Raw genomic sequence first — 21973 nt, forward strand, 5'->3', positions numbered from 1 at the left:
AAAATCTACGGATTTAAAAAGCACTTTTCCTAGATTTTTGCATAGGTATCTTCCTATTTTGTTTTTTTTTGTAGGGCAAAATATAATCAAAATATGTTAATGACGCTCATAATTTTATATGGTTAGAACCAGGTCAACTGTAATAGATGCGTGCGGCGTGTTACGATTAGTAGAAATGGCCTATATCCAAATTTTTGTAAATTCGTCTGTATGTCGAGCGGATAGGTCACACCTATATTTTTTTTTAAAAATAGGTAAAAAGTTGCGACCTATAGGCGAGTATATACGGTAGCTGTCTTGTCTATATGAGCATGCTATGCATATGCTCCTTTAATTCTACAACATAATAAACTAATCTCGATCACACCATATCATGTGTGACCGTAGATAAAACATGAAACAAAAACGATGTTCGAAAAGGTTAAAAAAATTACCATCCTTCTCCTCCTCAAAATTTTCAAAATCCGCATGTTCACTTCTTCCTTCCTTTTTTTTGGTGTCGGTGCGACAGAAGATGACCCAGACACTTCTTCCCCTTCTACCACAGCTGATAGAGTGACAAGTTCTAAATTTGAGGACGTTCTGAATTTAACTTGTACCAAATTGAACAGATCATTTCAAAACATGTGAGAGATATATCATTGAAATAGGCACACACTTTTCATCATAGTAACATATCACAGCAGCTCAATATTTACTCTTGTGCCGATTTTATGCAAAATAACTTACTTTCGATGCTGCACGAAGGAATCTAAAAAAGTCATGTGTTCAAATAGATGCCATTTATTCGTTGAAACGCCTCCGGGTGCCCCTGACTTCATGGTACTTTCATTTTTATTTTTCATCTTGACGAATCTGTCTCGCAACGCCTTCCACTTCTCTCTTGCCTGCTGTCCTAAATAGCATTATCAGATTGTGGTGTTAGTTGAGCAAAGCAAGCTTTTATTTTCAATTTGGTGTACTTGAAAATATTTTAGACAACGTGATTTTGCCATCAAGATAAATCCAGCAATGCCATAATAAAAGTAACTAACCAGTAACATGGAGCAATGCTCCTATCTCTGTATCTCCGCCCAATTGTTGGATTTGATATTAACATCACGATAATCGTGACGACTCATGTCATACAGACATGGTCTAGATTTCACCTCATTTATTAAAAGCTCTTCAAACGACATGACTGTGAAACAAAGTTTGTAATGAATTCAAAATACAATTGTTGTTAGAATTCATACCGGTATAGCAAATAGTAAAGACTACAATCCTTCACTAGTACTTGCCATCAATTTTATTCTGACCTAGATAACGGTACCTAATTTGGATAATTAACTTATAAATTACGATAAACGGTACCTAATTTGATATTGCAGTTATAAAATGCGGTACCTTCTGATCTAAGCAGAATGTAAAACCACTTCCCACGGGAAGCAGCCGACACCGCCGCGAAAAAGCACGTGGAATTCGAAGGTCAGTCGCGCCGAAAAACGCTCAGCGAGAGAATCAGCAGCGGCACCGCGCGTCGTCGTTAGGTGCCGCGCTTTCAGTGTGAACGGCGTCACTTGAAACAATGGAGAGCGATCTCGAGCGCACTTCGCAACGCGTCGCGACGCATCCAGTGTAAACGCACCTTAAAACATGTACCGTTACTCTAGCTAGCCTATATATTGAACCAAATCATAACTGTATTTAATTATTCATATTATTTATTTATTCTCTTTGATTTTTTGAAATTGGAAATAGCAGTTTGGAATGTTTTTGAATCTTCATTCATACCTATAGTTCTGAATAGATATCAAGTAAACAAAAAAAAACCTAGTTCAAGTAATTCGACAGTCTGCACACCAATTGTACGTTTTAAACTTTGTTTAAGGTTTTGTTTGCTCCCCTGATTTCATAATCAGTTTTTATTTATTTGTTTTTGTTAATTATTGTATTGTTATGCTGATTATGGAGTCGAAATAAACTTATACTTATACTAACACTAATATATTTCTGTAACGTTCCGGGAGAAATCTGACTTTGGTCGAGCGAAAAGTTACAGAGATAAATTTTGTGTTAGTGAGCAGCAAGACTTGGATTGATTAGGATAGTTATTGGACACGTTTAGTGGCCATAACGATCGTTTCAAAATTTTGTTGTTGGACACGTTTAGTGGCCATAACGATCGTTGCTATATTATGTTGTTGTTGTTCTTGTTCTTTGACACGTTTTTAAAAAATCGCTTTTCTCTTCGAATACTGGACCAATTGATTTGAAATTTTCAGTGGTTAAAGATTAATTTCTTTGCTAGAAGGCTATTACTTTTATTTATTTCAAAATTCTGGGTGAATTCTATGAAATTTGATATTTCGTCTAAAATTTTGCTGTATTATTTTTTATCCATGGGAACACGGATTTTAGTCAGTGTCATGGCTGGCTGTACGTTTTGTTTCTGCAAAATTCTTGCTACTGGAAATTCAGAACTTTTTTGAGGGTACCGGTAGCGTCAAAGGTACCGGTAAGGACTGATTCGCTCTGGTCTAACGTGTCTATATTTTTGTGCGTAGCTTTCTTGTCTTTACTCTTCTTACATCATCCTTGCTTTATATGCGCCACCGGCACAGAAGCATATAATAAGAATAAGTAGTTTGCCGAGCTGGAACCAAATCGATAGCGAAAATTCTAGTTGTTTCGAAAATATTGAAGTTTGCTTTTTCAACGCCACAAATGATTAATTCTAGATTTCCGGCAACGATTCAGTGATTTGCTTCAGCGGCAAATTTATTTCTTTTACAAGAAGCATCATCTCAAACACTAGAAAACGCTGTTATATATATTATAGTCTTTATATTTTCGAAATTGTCGTTTAGTATCATTAACGTTATAGACAAACTTTTAATCTACCGTATTTTAAACAAAAAAAAAATTCAATATCTTTATGGTTATTTTATTTGAAAAAAAAACGTCAAATGGCTGGTACTGGGTTTGAGTGTGTCAATAATGCATAAAGCACTACCCTTAGGTAGGGTTACCATATTTTTGTGACTTCAAATCGGGACGCCTCAAAAGACAACGATTTTGTAACTTCACATTTTCCGATTTTGCTACATAGGCCTACATTCCTACATTTAAAGCTGTTCCGGCTGTCTTTATTGACCATATTGTTATCGAAATTTTATGCGCATATCCTCTGTCGAAATATCGGGTTCAGTTCGAAAAATAGGAAGGAATTGACGTTAACAATTCCGGTACAAATAATTCGAATTTAGACTAATTAGTATTGGTTTTACATGCGATACGTCTGCCATCAGTGGGAATCAGCGGGAAACGAACGCATTCACCTTCAGTAAGTAGGCTAGCGCTGCGCTACACAGAAACAACAGTAACGAGAACATGTTTGTGTATTATGCTCGAAAAGCGGGACTTTTGGCTGACTTATCAGGACGGCGGGACAAAACGCTGAAAAGCGGGACGTATGGTAAGCCTACCTTTAGGCGCACTGCACTGGCTTTTAAGGTGGACGATTGCTTTTTGTGAAAGAAATGTTTTAAAGTCGTCTTGTGGTTCGTAAAATACGGTAAATAAAACTAGCAGCGAGAATAATGTGTTTTGTCCCAAAGGTGCATATATTCATAAAAAAAATTGTCATGTGTCGCCAATGTTCGGCACAAGAGCCGTTACCATACTTTTTATTTTGTACTGAATTTGCTCACTCCAACCTTTTATAACTCGAATTAATTAAATTCTAAAATCGATCCTTCTCCTTTGTTGTTGACAAATTTTCACAATATAAAGACGTATACATGAGACGTAAAGTAAACTTACCTTAATCGTGAACTTATACTTAAAAGGTAATAAAATGTAACCCTGAATTCATTTTCTGTTATCCTTATCGCTATGAAGATTGGCTTCCCAAGCAATACAGTTCTCTTCAATAGTTCCCCTTTTATCAGTTATATGGTTCGGCGGTGTGGCGCATCGTGCTAAGCGTTAGGAATACGCTCGCCACCGCGTCTCTGATTACCCTTCGTGGGATCGCAGGTTCGAATCCTATGCGGGGATGATCATGTGCGAAAGGATTGCTGGACTCCTCGCCGTCGTAGGGGGGTTCACGTAACCAATCTCATACCCGACCTAGACTGGTAACCGGACGAGAGGTCGTGGTTCGCCATATGATTAATCCGTCTTATCGGCTTTCCTCTTTCCCCTGCGATAAATCTGTAAATCCTATCCTAGTTAGGTAGGCCTACAGCCAGGGACGGGTCTAGGACAGGGTTATAGTGGCAATCGCCCCGGGCCGTAAGTTCTGGGGGGCCGTATAGATTCAAGCTTCAGAGTTCGCGTTATTACACATGTTTTTCTATAAGTGTTTCTATTTAAGTAAAAGCAGACATTGAGTGTATAGTCTTTTGTGACTGGTGATGGTGAGTCAACAAGGGCTAACTGCCCTTTTCCGCCTATGAACGACCAAAAATATAATGACGTATACGCAAGACGTAAAGTAAACTTTAATCGTGATTTTGTATTTAGTAAAATTAAGGTACTGAATTTTGAAGACGAATTCATTTTTATTATGAAATAATAATTTTTCCCTTTTATGATATATGGCTATGCTGATCTGCCCCTTTGCAATCCGCCTCGCATAGGACTCCCCAAACTATCACGGATAGAAGAATATCGTACGAGTATCTCAATTCAATAACAGTCACTATAAATTGCCAACCAAGTATCAAGGGGCGCATTTTTAAACTTTGCCATGGACGCTATTTTACGTAGATACGCCACTGCCCACAACACTGCTGCTACCTTTTAGCCTCCAATCAATTTCATCATAAAAACATTTCAACACCGTAGTTTCGGTTTATTAAAAAACAAGAAATAAAGGGCAACGCCCAACTAAAAGTAACAAACGCAATAAATTTAAAAATCGAATGTACAAAAAATTTGTGCAAAACAAAAACTAAAACAGTTGACAAACGAGAAAGGGGTTGACAAGTGGTGTTGTTACAAATTACCGGGTGTTCTTGGAACAATTTCAAATCGACGCTGAAAATTTGACGGCTTTGTCAGAATGGCGAATATTAAAAAATCTGCTTTGAGGAAATGGGAAAAAATATATTCAGTGATTTTTAAACTTCCGAATATTGCTTCAAACAATGGGTGAATGAATACTAGTTAAAAAAGCACATTTGTAACATTTTTCAAGTGAAATTTTTCGAAATTCCAACATTCGCCCTCTCATTATATCTTAACCATTTTTTGTCATCAGTAATTGTTTAAGTATTTTTACCTCATTTAATACATCGATGAGGGCCAGCCTAATATCTGATATCGATGAATTCCTTTCCCAATTTTAATTTTGTTATGAGGTCAGTTCTCAATATATATATGTTAATTAACCAGGTTTGTTGTTTTTTAATCAATAATTGTTTAGGTATTTTTACTTTATATTTAATACATCTGTGAGGGCCAAAACAATATACGATATCGATAAATTCTTTTTGCAATTTTAAGACTTTATGGGTATTATGGGATGAGGTATCCAAGAATTTGTAACACAATGTTGTACTTGTTTAAGACTGATATCAAACTGCTGACTGAAAAATAATGCAAGATTTCAGCATAATCAAATTGGCATATCTTTATACATTTGTCATTTCGCAACACTTTAACAACATATTTGAGGATGTTATTTTTAATTGAGGAAAAATAAATAAGAAAAACAAATGTCAAGAGAAATAATAATAATAAACAAAGTACTTCATTATCCATGGACGGGAATCAGTGTGCAAAGTATAATAAGAAATAGTACATTTCATCAAATGAGGAGATATGTTGATGCTAAACAGTTGAAAAAAATAATTGAAACTATAATTGTTTAACAACAGGATTCCATAGAATAGCGGCTACCAATAGGGAGCCGTAATTTTTCAAGAAAACTCTCCGTTTTTTCAAGATTCATTGATTGATAAGGTTATTTCGCATAGTGGGGCAGGGGGTCCGGAGGGGTCACTTTGTTGAGCATGAATTGTTTGAACATATGGGGATGTGGAATCTGACAATTGAAATAACACTATAGATATCACTGGAATGATAAACATGGGGACAGAAGTGCCAAGAGCCTCCGAAAGGGGGCCACGAACGTTAAAAGGCGGGGCAACACTGCCATAGAACCTTTTATACATCGTCGAGATTACAATCTTAATTTCGCCTTGGTGCAATAAAATCGCAATCTTTTTTAATATAAAAATCACACTTTTGATGTATAATGAACACTATTAAAAATCTTGTTATTAAAAATTAATTATTTACTTGTGAAAAAAGACGGGTCTGTTTATTCTTTCAGTACTGGGCTTTGCAGAAGTGATTACAATGAGCATTACTCTTGTGTGGTACTTGTAGGTAGCTGAATTCCATAACATAGGTATAAAACAGTAGAGTACGTTTCCGAACTTAGATTCATGGCACAAATGATAAATCAAAAAACGTTAGTACGATTTAAAATGTGCAAACTATTTTCCGCCAATTATTTATTCCTTGGAACAAGAGCCTGCCCGAGTATCAAATCCTGTAAAATGTAAATCCTTGAACTAAGCAATATTTAAATTTAACAAAAACCTTGTTTTTTTTGTCATGGAACATATTTGTTGAGACGCATTTAATAATTGAGAACTTTGGTCCCGACATGGACAGACTCAGCTTTCTTGCGTGTTGATGTGGACACTGGACTGAAACCAGACTGAGATACTAAACCCAATTTATTGACATCGTTCTCGCTATATTTACGGACTCTGTTTATGTTATTTTTGCCATATTTCTGACCATGAGGCAGCTCGAATTCAGTGCCATTGTTTCTATTTGTTTGTCTGTTGCAATGAATAGCTCTATCTCGATTTGATGTCGGCTCTTCGTATAAGTTTGGAATGGCGCGATTTGATTTGTTGGTATTGATAGAGTCACGTGTCGTGTGATTTCGCGCCTTTTTTGAATTGTTTTTAAACCACGACTTATTGTTCTTTGTTGCGTCACCATTGTGGCACGGTGGTACAATGTAAGTCCCATTTCGGGGATGTGCTAGTTCACAACTTCGGTAAAAGTCCATTTCTCGGTACTCGGACTCCAAGTTATCGCTATATTCTCTGGCGATATCTCCCAGTGTAAGGCCAGTTTTCTGTCCACGGCGGTCTACCGATGACGTATAATGTGTGACGTCACGTTTGTTGGTATGGTCATCTTCTTGCGTCACTGGCTGATAGCCTTGATAACGGTCGGATAGTACTGGATAGGAGTAACGATTATCATCTGGGGAGGGGACTTCCCCGTCGGGCGCGGGGCGTTCACGTACTTTGGGTAGTAATTGAGATGTAACTGACGGAGGGGCATTTAAGTTACCGATACTGGTAGCATGGGGAGTAATGCTGACATTTTCTTTTTCTTTGGTCGACTTTCCGCACCTGAAAAATTACAAGATATTTAGTATACAAATTCATGTACCTTCATGTTAGAGTAGCTTATAGCATATTTATCTCAGTGGGGTCAAAGTGATAAGACAGAAAAATTGATGGCGAACTATAGTCGCTCGTCCGATCCCTTTTCCAAATTGGGTATGTTATTGCTGTGATTGCATAGCGAAAATATGCGCAATCATATACTGTGTTTTATTTTTAAGGTACCTGTTGATTAGGAATCAAACAATATTTTATAATCATATATTCAAACCAAAAAGGTGTTATTCCGATTTTATAATTTTCAATTAAGATTTACATATTAGTCACAAAATATTTATTTATGATATTTCAAATTTTTGGAAGAAATCACCCAAAATATAGAATCCTATTTTAGAATTATTTCTGACCATAATGTAGTATATACATACCATGACGATCTGCAGAATAATTTCCAAGATGTGTAAGTTTTCCCGCTCCAAACCCAAATTCCACTAGTTATTCCTGCAAGGAGAGACATGAAGATCTTGATTGCGAAAATCGGAAACGAAGGAATAGAATCCACGAGGTGGCAGTCGCTATCCATCTCATTTTCGAAACCAACTTCTTTGTCAGGTTGTAAGCCATTATTTCGCTGATCATGACCTTCTGCATATGTTTTTAAAACATGCGCCATTTTAGGGTCATAGGTCATTGGAGGTTTTGGATGTTTATAATATCTTCCGGGTGGGTATTCGGGAATTAAATGTTGTGGAACGACCACTAGACGGCGCCCATTGTAAAGTGAAGAATCATAACTCCCCCCACTTTCATCTCCTTGTGGGCTACTAACCGAATCAGAATGGAATGATCCGGTTCCATATTCGAACCGGGGTTGAGTATCCGGATACCTTCCATATCCGGTAAAACTGGCTCCGGGGTGAATATACTGCGCGCCATCGTATCCTGTGGCTACATAGTCAGTGTAATGGGGCCTTCTGGGTCCATAAACAATCTCTCTATATGGGTAATACTGCGCAGAATCTCCGTAGTGCGAATAACTTGGAGGTATTTCAGGCGCATTACGGGATGTTCTTCTGTAAGGAGTAAACGGGCCTTTCTCGATTCCTGTCGGGTAGCAAGGCCGTGATTCGGCTCTTTCCATCCACAGCGGATAGTTTTTATATTGGTATACATTGACGGCCACTACGCAAGCCGTTGGTACGATATAGAGTACTGTGAAAATCCCGATTTTGAGCATGAGTTTTTCTAGTTTGCCTGCGTCCTTTTCTCCACTTTTTCTTAGTATTACTCGTCGGATTTTGAATAATGATAAGAATCCACTTCCAAGAGCTAAAGCTCCAACTGCCAGATACACAGCCAAGGGTACAATAACGAAGTACAGCAACGAGTCACGTTCCAAGTTACCAACGTAGCAGAGGCCTGTAAAGGAAAATAAACGGTTTACGGGACGGTTATCGAGAATATAGGACATGATTCACCCCAACTTGATGGTGTAGGAAGTCTAACGGACCAGCGAGCTGCGAGGAGTCCAGCGAGGCATTTAAATAAGTTGCATCTTTAACAACGTCAGTATTTATATTATTTCCGGGATTTCTGGGATAATTTTCTACACAAAAGTTTGAAAATTTTGATTTTATATTCTGAAGTTCCAATATCTTGAAGTTATATTACATTATGCTACACGAATCCTATTTCAGTTTACTCTGGCTCGGTACTCATGGTTTGGAGGGGTACTCGAAGACAATCAACGATACTTTTTGTTATTGTTGCATCACTTGAAGAATTGTGATGTTATAATAATCGGAGAAATGTGGATTGTGATGTTATGAGAGTTATGAATAATGACAAAACCAAACATACTTTAAAGTCGCCCCATTCCACTGTTTTCAGCACAGTTCTAGACTGAGATATGAAATAATACATAGGCCTTACTCACTAACCATTTACTGTTTGTGATATAAACACACTGGCGCGCAGAAACTAATATTTGACTGTATTAACATTAACCTACGTCAAGGATAGTTTTAAAATAAATTCAATGGATTTACCAATCATTTAATCAATGCGATATGTGCTTATGTGTGCATCTAAACCAGTGATTCTCAAAGGGCCAATTAGGGACCGCGTAACGATTTAATACAGCGCGCCGAACTTAAGTGAACTAGTTTAACACTTTGTGTTTTTTATGAGTGTGTGTTCTAGATACCGCCAATTGTTACGTCATTACGGCATGCGTCATTACGTCATTACGTCATCGGTATCCTAACGATTCGGTATCTCAATTATACGTACCGGTTGCGGCATCGGCCTCATGCGGGCGTTCCCTTCTTCTGGCCCGCGAATATCCTTCAGCTTCTAATTATGGCCCACGGTCAATTAACTTTGGTAACCACTGATTCAAACAAATTGTAACAAGACTGAATATCTGACATATTCATTCGTATTTTCCCTTTTAACGTTACTTTTAACAGTTTTGATCATTTAATGTTCTTAACGCAAAACGCAGGAAGAAATTTTTTAGGAAACGCAACGGCATTTCGCGCAGTTCGCTAAACTCTCACGCACAGTTGTTATATGTCAGTTATACTGATACTATGTAAATTACTATGTAAATTATGCGGTGTTTCGTGACCGTATATTGGTACTTGATGTTCTTCGTTTCTGCTTCTCCAATTAAATAACGATTAGCTGGTTGGCATAATTTCGAGTTTGCAGGTTAACGATCGGTAGAGACTTTCTGTTCAATTTAATTTTTAGTTGCGCTTTGTCGCTTCTCGAAATCTATTTGTGGCAATGTGAAAACCTGTGATATCCCAATTAATCTATATTGTCATTATGGGAAGAACACGTCTTTTACTTTGTATTTCCTTGTAGTAACACCAACACTTTGTACCTCTTTAGTTTTATTGCATTATGTATACAATGAATGAACTGCTGAAAATGTACAGGAGCGAGTGAGAGCTGCACGTATCGCGAGAAAATGCCCTGTTAAATATCGAATAACAAAGACAAGTAAAGTTCATGGGTAGTGGGGGGACTAGGAGATCGAAAATAGGCCAAGGGTGGAATGTGCCAAAAAGTTTGGGAAAAAACTAAACTGTGCCATTTTGCAACAGATCATTACACGCCAAACGCTCTTTTTATTTATTCTTTCATTTCAAACTTGAGTCTGCTACAACTAAAAAAATTTTAAATGGTTTTCGAATCGAGTTCTCACCAAATTTTAAAAGCATCTTACTATTATAGTAAACCTACCCGTATTAGAATGAATATTAAAACGAGGCGCTTCTCTATTCACAAACAGGATTTGCCGTTACTACAAAGTTACAGTTTTTGATTCACGACAGTATTCCTTCAACTCGATGTTGTTTCAAGCAAAATTCTCTCCACAATATTAAAAGTATCATCGCTTAGATATTGCTTGTAACAACAACTTAAACGGCGATTCTGGCGCCAACATTACTGTTATAAATATACAGTATATTAAACTAGCGTTCAGTGGTAATTTAATTTAGTCACATTTCTACGGTATTATTACGGTATATTAGCCATCACATTGGCTAGGATCAGTGGCGTAGCAAGACTCTCGTGGGCCCCTCCGCAAAAATATTTCGTGGAAATGACCCTAAAAACTCTCGGACATAAGCTACAACAACGTTTTTTTTATTTCGTCAAAAAGCATAACATGTCGCTATTAAAAAGCAATGGTAACAAAAAATTTGCCGTTTATCTTGGTTACTTTACATTTTTTTTTATACGTACGTACTCTTCTGCCCTGTTTCTGTGCGCCACTGAGAGGTTTGGCTTTCGACATCATTCTGATAGCCTTCGTAATTTTGCCGGTGCGATCGAACCACAAGTCGCCGAAAATCGACGACTCCCTTTCTAAATTCTAATCGCTTGGGCCCCTTTGCGCTGTGGGCCCTCCCGCGACCGCGGGGGTTGCGGGGGTGAATGCTACGCCACTGGCTAGGATCATAGCAGTGGGTTCCCCGACTTTTTATATTTTAGGGGTGTTTCCAAATCAAGGAGATGGTAGATATTTGTGAATAGTGATAAAACTATTTGTGACTTATAAAAATGTGCTATGTATTTGACTGATAATCTGCACCAGCATATATTTCACTTTTTAGATATTGAAATTGTTTTCTGTACCTTAGGAATTAAAATGTGGTGGCACACCACAAATTAAGAGGGTGTTAGCATAATACCACGGATTGAAACGCGTAATAGTAAAACTGGGTATTTTCACGTGGAGAGTAGTGTTGATATTTTTTGGAAGGAGCGCACGGATCATGAAAAAATCATCAATTGAGAATCACCTATTTTAGCTCTAGAACTCACCTGTTAGTTCGTCGCCATCCACTTTCCCCATCACCAAGACAACAATCGTTTGTGCAGCCGGTACCAACCACGCCACCAAGTGAAAGTAGAATCCATGAGCTTTAAACGCTTCGTGCCCCCATTTCAATCCGGCTGCCAGGAACCACGTGACGCTCAGAATCACCCACCTAGAACGAAAATAATACATGATGACTTTATATAACCCTGTTACAATTCACAAAAAGAAAACAGTAAAAATTTTTGTGAAAGAAATGTTTTAAGTCGTCTCGTGGTTCGTAAAATACGGTAAATAAAACTAGCAGCGAGAATAATGTGTTTTGTCCCAAAGGTGCATATATTTTATAAACAAAATTGTCATGTGTCGCCAATGCTCGGCACAAGAGCCGTTACCATACTTTTTATTTTGTTCTGAATTTGCTCACTTCAACTTTTTATAACTCAAATTAATTAAATTCTAAAATCGATCCTTCACCTTTGTTGTTGACAAATTTTCACATTATAAAGACGTATACGTGAGACGTAAAGTAAACTTACCGTAATCGTGAATTTATCGTGAGGTAATAAAAAGGTAATAAAATGTAAACCTGAATCCATTTTCTGTTATCCTTATCACTATGAAGATTGGCTTCCCAAGCAATACAGTTCTCTTCAATAGTTCCCCTTTTATCAGTTATACGTATGGCTCGGCGGTGTGGCGCATCGTGCTAAGCGTTAGGAATACGCTCGCCACCGCGTCTCTGATTACCCTTCGTGGGTTCGCAGGTTCGAATCCTATGCGGTGATGATCATGTGCGAAAGGATTGCTGGACTCCTCGCCGCCGTTTTCACGTAACTAATCTCATACCCGACCTGGACTGGTAACCGGACGAGAGGTCGTGGGGGTTCAAATAAGTAATCTCATACCCGACATGGACTGGTAACCAGACGAGAGGTCGTGGTTCGCCATATGATTAAGCCGTCTTATCCGCTTTCCGCTCCCCTGCGATAAATCTGTAAATTCTATCCTAGTTAGGTAGGCCTGCAGCCAGGGGCAGATCTAGGGCAGGGCTATAGTGGCAATCGCCCCGGGCCGTAAGTTTTGGGGGGCAGTATATATTCAAGCTTCAGAGTTCGCGTTATTACACATGTTTTTCTCAAAGTGTTTCTATTTAAGTAAAAGCAGACAATGATTGTATAGTATTTGTGACTGGTGATGGTGAGTCAACAAGGGCTAACTGCCCTTTTCCGCCTATGAACGACCAAAAATATAATGACGTATACGCAAGACGTAAAGTAAACTTTAATCGTGATTTTGTATTTAGTAAAATTAAGGTACTGAATTTTGAAGACGAATTCATTTTTATTATGAAATAATAATTTTTCCCTTTTATGATATATGGCTATGCTGATCTGCCCCTTTGCAATGCGCCTCGCATAGGACTCCCCAAACTATCACGGATAGAAGAATATCGTACGAGTATCTCAATTCAATAACAGTCACTATAAATTGCCAACCAAGTATCAAGGGGCGCATTTTTAAACTTTGCCATGGACGCTATTTTACGTAGATACGCCACTGCCCACAACACTGCTGCTACCTTTTAGCCTCCAATCAATTTCATCATAAAAACATTTCAACACCGTAGTTTCGGTTTATTAAAAAACAAGAAATAAAGGGCAACGCCCAACTAAAAGTAACAAACGCAATAAATTTAAAAATCGAATGTACAAAAAATTTGTGCAAAACAAAAACTAAAACAGTTGACAAACGAGAAAGGGGTATGAGTGTTGTTACAAATTACCGGGTGTTCTTGGAACCATTTCAAATCTAGCCAGAATGGCGAATATTGAAAAATCTGCTTTGAGGAAATGGGCAAAAATATATTTAGTGATTTTTAAACTCCCGAATATTGCTTCAAACATTGGTAAATGAATACTAGTTAAAAAATCACATTTGTAACATTTTTAGTTGAAATTTTTCGAAATTTCAACATTCGCCCTCTCAATATATCTTTTTTTTTCATCAGTAATTGTTGAAGTATTTTTACCTCAGTTAATACATCGATGAGGGCCAGCCCAATATCTGATATCGATGAATTCCTTTTCCAATTTTAAATTTGTTATGAGGTCAGTTTTCAATATATGTTAATTAACCAGGTTTGTTGTTTTTTAATCAATAATTGTTTAGGTATTTTTACTATATATTTAATACATCTGTGAGGGCCAAAACAATATAGGGTATCGATAAATTCTTTTTGCAATTTTAAGACTTTATGGGTATTATGGGATGAGATATCCAAGAATTTGTAACACAATGTTGTACTTGTTTAGGACTGATATCAAACTGCTGACTAAAAAATAATGCAAAATTTCAGCATTATCAAATTGACATATCTTTATACATTTGTCATTTCGCAACACTTTAACAACATATTTGAGGATGTTATTTTCAATTGAGGAAAAATAAATAAGAAAAACAAATGTCAAGAGAAATAATAATAATAAACAAAGTACTTCATTATCCATGGACGGGAATCAGTGTGCAAAGTATAATAAGAAATAGTACATTTCATCAAATGAGGAGATATGTTGATGCTAAACAGTTGAAAAAAATAATTGAAACTATAATTGTTTAACAACAGGATTCCATAGAATAGCGGCTACCAATAGGGAGCCGTAATTTTTCAAGAAAACTCCCCGTTTTTTCAAGATTCATTGATTGATAAGGTTATTTCGCATAGTGGGGCAGGGGGTCCGGAGGGGTCACTTTGTTGAGCATGAATTGTTTGAACATATGGGGATGTGGAATCTGACAATTGAAATAACACTATAGATATCACTGGACTGATAAACATGGGGACAGAAGTGCCAAGAGCCTCCGAAAGGGGGCCACGAACGTTAAAAGGCGGGGCAACACTGCCATAGAACCTTTTATACATCGTCGAGATTACAATCTTAATTTCGCCTTGGTGCAATAAAATCGCAATCTTTTTTAATATAAAAATCACACTTTTGATGTATAATGAACACTATTAAAAATCTTGTTATTAAAAATTAATTATTTACTTGTGAAAAAAGACGGGTCTGTTTATTCTTTCAGTACTGGGCTTTGCAGAAGTGATTACAATGAGCATTACTCTTGTGTGGTACTTGTAGGTAGCTGAATTCCATAACATAGGTATAAAACAGTAGAGTACGTTTCCGAACTTAGATTCATGGCACAAATGATAAATCAAAAAACGTTAGTACGATTTAAAATGTGCAAACTATTTTCCGCCAATTATTTATTCCTTGGAACAAGAGCCTGCCCGAGTATCAAATCCTGTAAAATGTAAATCCTTGAACTAAGCAATATTTAAATTTAACAAAAACCTTGTTTTTTTTGTCATGGAACATATTTGTTGAGACGCATTTAATAATTGAGAACTTTGGTCCCGACATGGACAGACTCAGCTTTCTTGCGTGTTGATGTGGACACTGGACTGAAACCAGACTGAGATACTAAACCCAATTTATTGACATCGTTCTCGCTATATTTACGGACTCTGTTTATGTTATTTTTGCCATATTTCTGACCATGAGGCAGCTCGAATTCAGTGCCATTGTTTCTATTTGTTTGTCTGTTGCAATGAATAGCTCTATCTCGATTTGATGTCGGCTCTTCGTATAAGTTTGGAATGGCGCGATTTGATTTGTTGGTATTGATAGAGTCACGTGTCGTGTGATTTCGCGCCTTTTTTGAATTGTTTTTAAACCACGACTTATTGTTCTTTGTTGCGTCACCATTGTGGCACGGTGGTACAATGTAAGTCCCATTTCGGGGATGTGCTAGTTCACAACTTCGGTAAAAGTCCATTTCTCGGTACTCGGACTCCAAGTTATCGCTATATTCTCTGGCGATATCTCCCAGTGTAAGGCCAGTTTTCTGTCCACGGCGGTCTACCGATGACGTATAATGTGTGACGTCACGTTTGTTGGTATGGTCATCTTCTTGCGTCACTGGCTGATAGCCTTGATAACGGTCGGATAGTACTGGATAGGAGTAACGATTATCATCTGGGGAGGGGACTTCCCCGTCGGGCGCGGGGCGTTCACGTACTTTGGGTAGTAATTGAGATGTAACTGACGGAGGGGCATTTAAGTTACCGATACTGGTAGCATGGGGAGTAATGCTGACATTTTCTTTTTCTTTGGTCGACTTTCCGCACCTGAAAAATTACAAGATATTTAGTATACAAATTCATGTACCTTCATGTTAGAGTAGCTTATAGCATATTTATCTCAGTGGGGTCAAAGTGATAAGACAGAAAAATTGATGGCGAACTATAGTCGCTCGTCCGATCCCTTTTCCAAATTGGGTATGTTATTGCTGTGATTGCATAGCGAAAATATGCGCAATCATATACTGTGTTTTATTTTTAAGGTACCTGTTGATTAGGAATCAAACAATATTTTATAATCATATATTCAAACCAAAAAGGTGTTATTCCGATTTTATAATTTTCAATTAAGATTTACATATTAGTCACAAAATATTTATTTATGATATTTCAAATTTTTGGAAGAAATCACCCAAAATATAGAATCCTATTTTAGAATTATTTCTGACCATAATGTAGTATATACATACCATGACGATCTGCAGAATAATTTCCAAGATGTGTAAGTTTTCCCGCTCCAAACCCAAATTCCACTAGTTATTCCTGCAAGGAGAGACATGAAGATCTTGATTGCGAAAATCGGAAACGAAGGAATAGAATCCACGAGGTGGCAGTCGCTATCCATCTCATTTTCGAAACCAACTTCTTTGTCAGGTTGTAAGCCATTATTTCGCTGATCATGACCTTCTGCATATGTTTTTAAAACATGCGCCATTTTAGGGTCATAGGTCATTGGAGGTTTTGGATGTTTATAATATCTTCCGGGTTGGTATTCGGGAATTAAATGTTGTGGAACGACCACTAGACGGCGCCCATTGTAAAGTGAAGAATCATAACTCCCCCCACTTTCATCTCCTTGTGGGCTACTAACCGAATCAGAATGGAATGATCCGGTTCCATATTCGAACCGGGGTTGAGTATCCGGATACCTTCCATATCCGGTAAAACTGGCTCCGGGGTGAATATACTGCGCGCCATCGTATCCTGTGGCTACATAGTCAGTGTAATGGGGCCTTCTGGGTCCATAAACAATCTCTCTATATGGGTAATACTGCGCAGAATCTCCGTAGTGCGAATAACTTGAAGGTATTTCAGGCGCATTACGGGATGTTCTTCTGTAAGGAGTAAACGGGCCTTTCTCGATTCCTGTCGGGTAGCAAGGCCGTGATTCGGCTCTTTCCATCCACAGCGGATAGTTTTTATATTGGTATACATTGACGGCCACTACGCAAGCCGTTGGTACGATATAGAGTACTGTGAAAATCCCGATTTTGAGCATGAGTTTTTCTAGTTTGCCTGCGTCCTTTTCTCCACTTTTTCTTAGTATTACTCGTCGGATTTTGAATAATGATAAGAATCCACTTCCAAGAGCTAAAGCTCCAACTGCCAGATACACAGCCAAGGGTACAATAACGAAGTACAGCAACGAGTCACGTTCCAAGTTACCAACGTAGCAGAGGCCTGTAAAGGAAAATAAACGGTTTACGGGACGGTTATCGAGAATATAGGACATGATTCACCCCAACTTGATGGTGTAGGAAGTCTAACGGACCAGCGAGCTGCGAGGAGTCCAGCGAGGCATTTAAATAAGTTGCATCTTTAACAACGTCAGTATTTATATTATTTCCGGGATTTCTGGGATAATTTTCTACACAAAAGTTTGAAAATTTTGATTTTATATTCTGAAGTTCCAATATCTTGAAGTTATATTACATTATGCTACACGAATCCTATTTCAGTTTACTCTGGCTCGGTACTCATGGTTTGGAGGGGTACTCGAAGACAATCAACGATACTTTTTGTTATTGTTGCATCACTTGAAGAATTGTGATGTTATAATAATCGGAGAAATGTGGATTGTGATGTTATGAGAGTTATGAATAATGACAAAACCAAACATACTTTAAAGTCGCCCCATTCCACTGTTTTCAGCACAGTTCTAGACTGAGATATGAAATAATACATAGGCCTTACTCACTAACCATTTACTGTTTGTGATATAAACACACTGGCGCGCAGAAACTAATATTTGACTGTATTAACATTAACCTACGTCAAGGATAGTTTTAAAATAAATTCAATGGATTTACCAATCATTTAATCAATGCGATATGTGCTTATGTGTGCATCTAAACCAGTGATTCTCAAAGGGCCAATTAGGGACCGCGTAACGATTTAATACAGCGCGCCGAACTTAAGTGAACTAGTTTAACACTTTGTGTTTTTTATGAGTGTGTGTTCTAGATACCGCCAATTGTTACGTCATTACGGCATGCGTCATTACGTCATTACGTCATCGGTATCCTAACGATTCGGTATCTCAATTATACGTACCGGTTGCGGCATCGGCCTCATGCGGGCGTTCCCTTCTTCTGGCCCGCGAATATCCTTCAGCTTCTAATTATGGCCCACGGTCAATTAACTTTGGTAACCACTGATTCAAACAAATTGTAACAAGACTGAATATCTGACATATTCATTCGTATTTTCCCTTTTAACGTTACTTTTAACAGTTTTGATCATTTAATGTTCTTAACGCAAAACGCAGGAAGAAATTTTTTAGGAAACGCAACGGCATTTCGCGCAGTTCGCTAAACTCTCACGCACAGTTGTTATATGTCAGTTATACTGATACTATGTAAATTACTATGTAAATTATGCGGTGTTTCGTGACCGTATATTGGTACTTGATGTTCTTCGTTTCTGCTTCTCCAATTAAATAACGATTAGCTGGTTGGCATAATTTCGAGTTTGCAGGTTAACGATCGGTAGAGACTTTCTGTTCAATTTAATTTTTAGTTGCGCTTTGTCGCTTCTCGAAATCTATTTGTGGCAATGTGAAAACCTGTGATATCCTAATTAATCTATATTGTCATTATGGGAGGAACACGCTTTTTATTTTGTATTTCCTTGTAGTAACACCAACACTTTGTACCTCTTTAGTTTTATTGCATTATGTATACAATGAACTGCTGAAACTGTACAGAAGCGAGTGAGAGCTGCACGTATCGCGAGAAAATACCCTGTTAGATATCGAATAACAAAGACAAGTAAAGTTCATGGGTAGTGGGGGGGCTAGGAGATCGAAAATAGGCCAAGGGTGGAATGTGCCAAAAAGTTTGGGAAAAAACTAAACTGTGCCATATTGCAACAGATCATTACACGCCAAACGCTCTTTTTATTTATTCTTTCATTTCAAAATTGAGTCTGCTACAACTAAATTTTTTTTAAATGGTTTTCGAATCGAGTTCTCACCAAATTTTAAAAGCATCTTACTATTATAGTAAACCTACCCGTATTAGAATGAATATTAAAACGAGGCGCTTCTCTATTCACAAACAGGATTTGCCGTTACTACAAAGTTACAGTTTTTGATTCACGACAGTATTCCTTCAACTCGATGTTGTTTCAAGCAAAATTCTCTCCACAATATTAAAAGTATCATCGCTTAGATATTGCTTGTAACAACAACTTAAACGGCGATTCTGGCGCCAACATTACTGTTATAAATATACAGTATATTAAACTAGCGTTCAGTGGTAATTTAATTTAGTCACATTTCTACGGTATTATTACGGTATATTAGCCATCACATTGGCTAGGACCATAACAGTGGGTTCCCCGACTTTTTATATTTGAGGGGTGTTTCCAAATCAAGGAGATGGTAGATATTTGTGAATAGTGATAAAACTATTTGTGACTTATAAAAATGTGCTATGTATTTGACTGATAATCTGCACCAGCATATATTTCAGTTTTTAGATATTGAAATTGATTTCTGTACCTTAGGAATTAAAGTGTGGTGGCACACCACAAATTAAGGGGGCGTTAGGATAATACCACGGATTGAAACGCGTAATAGCAAAACTGGGTATTTTCACATGAAGAGTAGTGTTGATATTTTTTGGAAGGAGAGCACGGATCATGAAAAAATCATCAATTGAGAATCACCTATTTTAGCTCTAGAACTCACCTGTTAGTTCGTCGCCATCCACTTTCCCCATCACCAAGACAACAATCGTTTGTGCAGCCGGTACCAACCACGCCACCAAGTGAAAGTAGAATCCATGAGCTTCTATCGCTTCGTGCCCCCATTTCAATCCGGCTGCCAGGAACCACGTGACGCTCAGAATCACCCACCTGGAACGAAAGTAATACATGATGACTTTAAGAAAACATTAGAAATTTCCAAGCATGAATACGGATTTTCTCAGAGCATTTACTCCAAAGAAGGCCCTAGACAAGCATCTGCAGTTACGCAAGAATCTATTATTAATGCAAATATCAGAAGCATTACTGGCATTGCCTGCCCAATTCGTTGCCCTCTCGATGGTAGGCTTGAAGGTTTGTCCAAGATCTTCAGCCCAAAATGCTTAAAAAATGACTTCCGGCACTTCAACTGCTAGAGTCCAGGGCTACTCAACTGGCGGACCGCGGTCCGAATCCGGACCTTTCGAGTATTGGATTTGGACCGCACCTAATTATTTATTTTGGATCATTAGCCCCACTTTTTGAATTTCCTATTATAAAATGACTTTCATAGTTTTGAATATATACGAAAAAAACTATAACACCATAATAAACACTTTTAATTGCTACTAATCATTAGTCGGTCGAAGAAGTGCTCGTTTAAGGATGCCGAAATATCATTTCTGGAAAGACCGGACCCAAATAATTTTGAAGTTTTGTTTGCGGACCTTCGATAAAAATAGTTGAGTAGTCCTGTGCTAGACCACCGCGCCCACAAGTTCCATTTTGATGAAAAAATTTACTTTTCGCTTTGAAGACGGTAATGTAATACTGTGCCTTTTGCTAAAAGCGACCTTATACGCAGGTAAACCGATCTTTATGGCAAGATTTTGGTCTGATTCGGAATTGCCCATATGAAGAGGGAAACCGATAACACGGCTTAATGATATGGCGAACCGCTGTTTCGATCATTGAAAACGGCCAACTTCTAGAATTGTTACATTTCAGAATTAGATTATGAATCATAATTGACCTTGTCGCACGTCATAATTGAGTGATAATATCGCTTACTTTGATGCGTTATCATATGTCAACAACAATCTATTCTAAAGCGACGAAATTATTTTTATGGCGTTTTTTCATATTTGACCCTAAGCTTTTTTGCTTTGTTATTTTTGAACCAAATTGTGTGGAATTTAATAGGCGTGTTACGTCATAAATTACTTTTTAATCGTTTGTTTTATCACAAAGTAAATATAGAAAATTGTTTGAACGTGATATTGTCTGAATAGACTATATAATACTTACAAGCCCCGGGAAAAATGCTGATGCCAATACGAGGTTGCGATCTAGTTGAACCGTCATATCGGTTTTTCTCTCTGGGTCAATGGTAAATCTCATACCAGCTGCCTGCTTAGGCATTTGCCTGTTAGGCAAATGGCGAAACAAAAACCAATGTACGGTACCGATATGGAGGTAACTCATTTTGTTCGCCTATTTTACATCAATTTGTGTATAAAGGGACTGTAACCTATGGGCAGGGGTATATTCACTTGGCTAAAACAGACAGTCCTCGAACTTGTAATAATCTAAAATATGAAAAATTGGCATAAAATTATGACCTAACCTGGTACACATACCACGGGAGTACGGTCCAATGGTATATCCACGAAAAGCCGAAAGTGGCATATGGCACACGATTTCTCTCTTCTGTGGCGCGAGATATAAAATCCCATCACACAGGGTGTCGTGAACGCCTCAATTTTTTTTTTAATTGCGAAGAAAATTTGTCGATACCATATATTGTTTTGGCCTTCACAGATATATTAAATGAAGTAATAAACAAATACTGATTGAAAAACAACAGACCGGGTTAAGATATATTGAGAACTAAATGGATTGAAATAGTACAGAGACTTTATGGACACCCGTATGTTGCCATAATCTATCTAATGTAGAATGTGATTCGTGCTGAAAGCCGGGTTAGAGCTGTGTTGGAATAGGCTTGATAGTTTATTACTGATGATGTAGGTTTGAACACAAAAATAATATCGAAACCTTGGTACTTCTGAAGTATGCGCACCTAGATGTCGC

At 37.7% G+C, this 21973-nt stretch overlaps 1 protein-coding gene and 1 long non-coding RNA gene across 2 annotated transcripts in view; both read right to left on the reverse strand.

Annotated features, from left to right (window-relative positions):
- Nucleotides 1–451: 451 nt before the first annotated feature.
- On the reverse strand, nucleotides 452–1148 carry LOC144428075 (uncharacterized). The gene is made up of 3 exons (XR_013478046.1): nucleotides 1035–1148; nucleotides 730–895; nucleotides 452–582 (listed from the first exon to the last, which is right to left on the reverse strand). It is a non-coding gene; the product is annotated as an uncharacterized LOC144428075 (long non-coding RNA).
- Nucleotides 1149–4828: 3680 nt separating this feature from the next.
- The window catches only part of LOC120338224 (uncharacterized), a 36236-nt gene continuing 19091 nt past the window's right edge, over nucleotides 4829–21973 (reverse strand). The window contains exons 8-14 of the mRNA XM_078116688.1: nucleotides 19884–20050; nucleotides 16381–17371; nucleotides 15167–15958; nucleotides 14265–14345; nucleotides 11772–11938; nucleotides 7856–8846; nucleotides 4829–7433 (exon numbers count right to left, since the gene is read on the reverse strand). Of these exons, the coding sequence (XP_077972814.1) occupies nucleotides 6638–7433; nucleotides 7856–8846; nucleotides 11772–11938; nucleotides 14265–14345; nucleotides 15167–15958; nucleotides 16381–17371; nucleotides 19884–20050 (3985 nt within the window). The 3' untranslated portion in view covers nucleotides 4829–6637. The remainder of the gene's footprint in view (nucleotides 7434–7855; nucleotides 8847–11771; nucleotides 11939–14264; nucleotides 14346–15166; nucleotides 15959–16380; nucleotides 17372–19883; nucleotides 20051–21973) is intronic.

Source organism: Styela clava, chromosome 10 (assembly GCF_964204865.1).
Source record: "Styela clava chromosome 10, kaStyClav1.hap1.2, whole genome shotgun sequence".
NCBI classification, from domain to species: Eukaryota; Metazoa; Chordata; class Ascidiacea; order Stolidobranchia; family Styelidae; genus Styela; species Styela clava.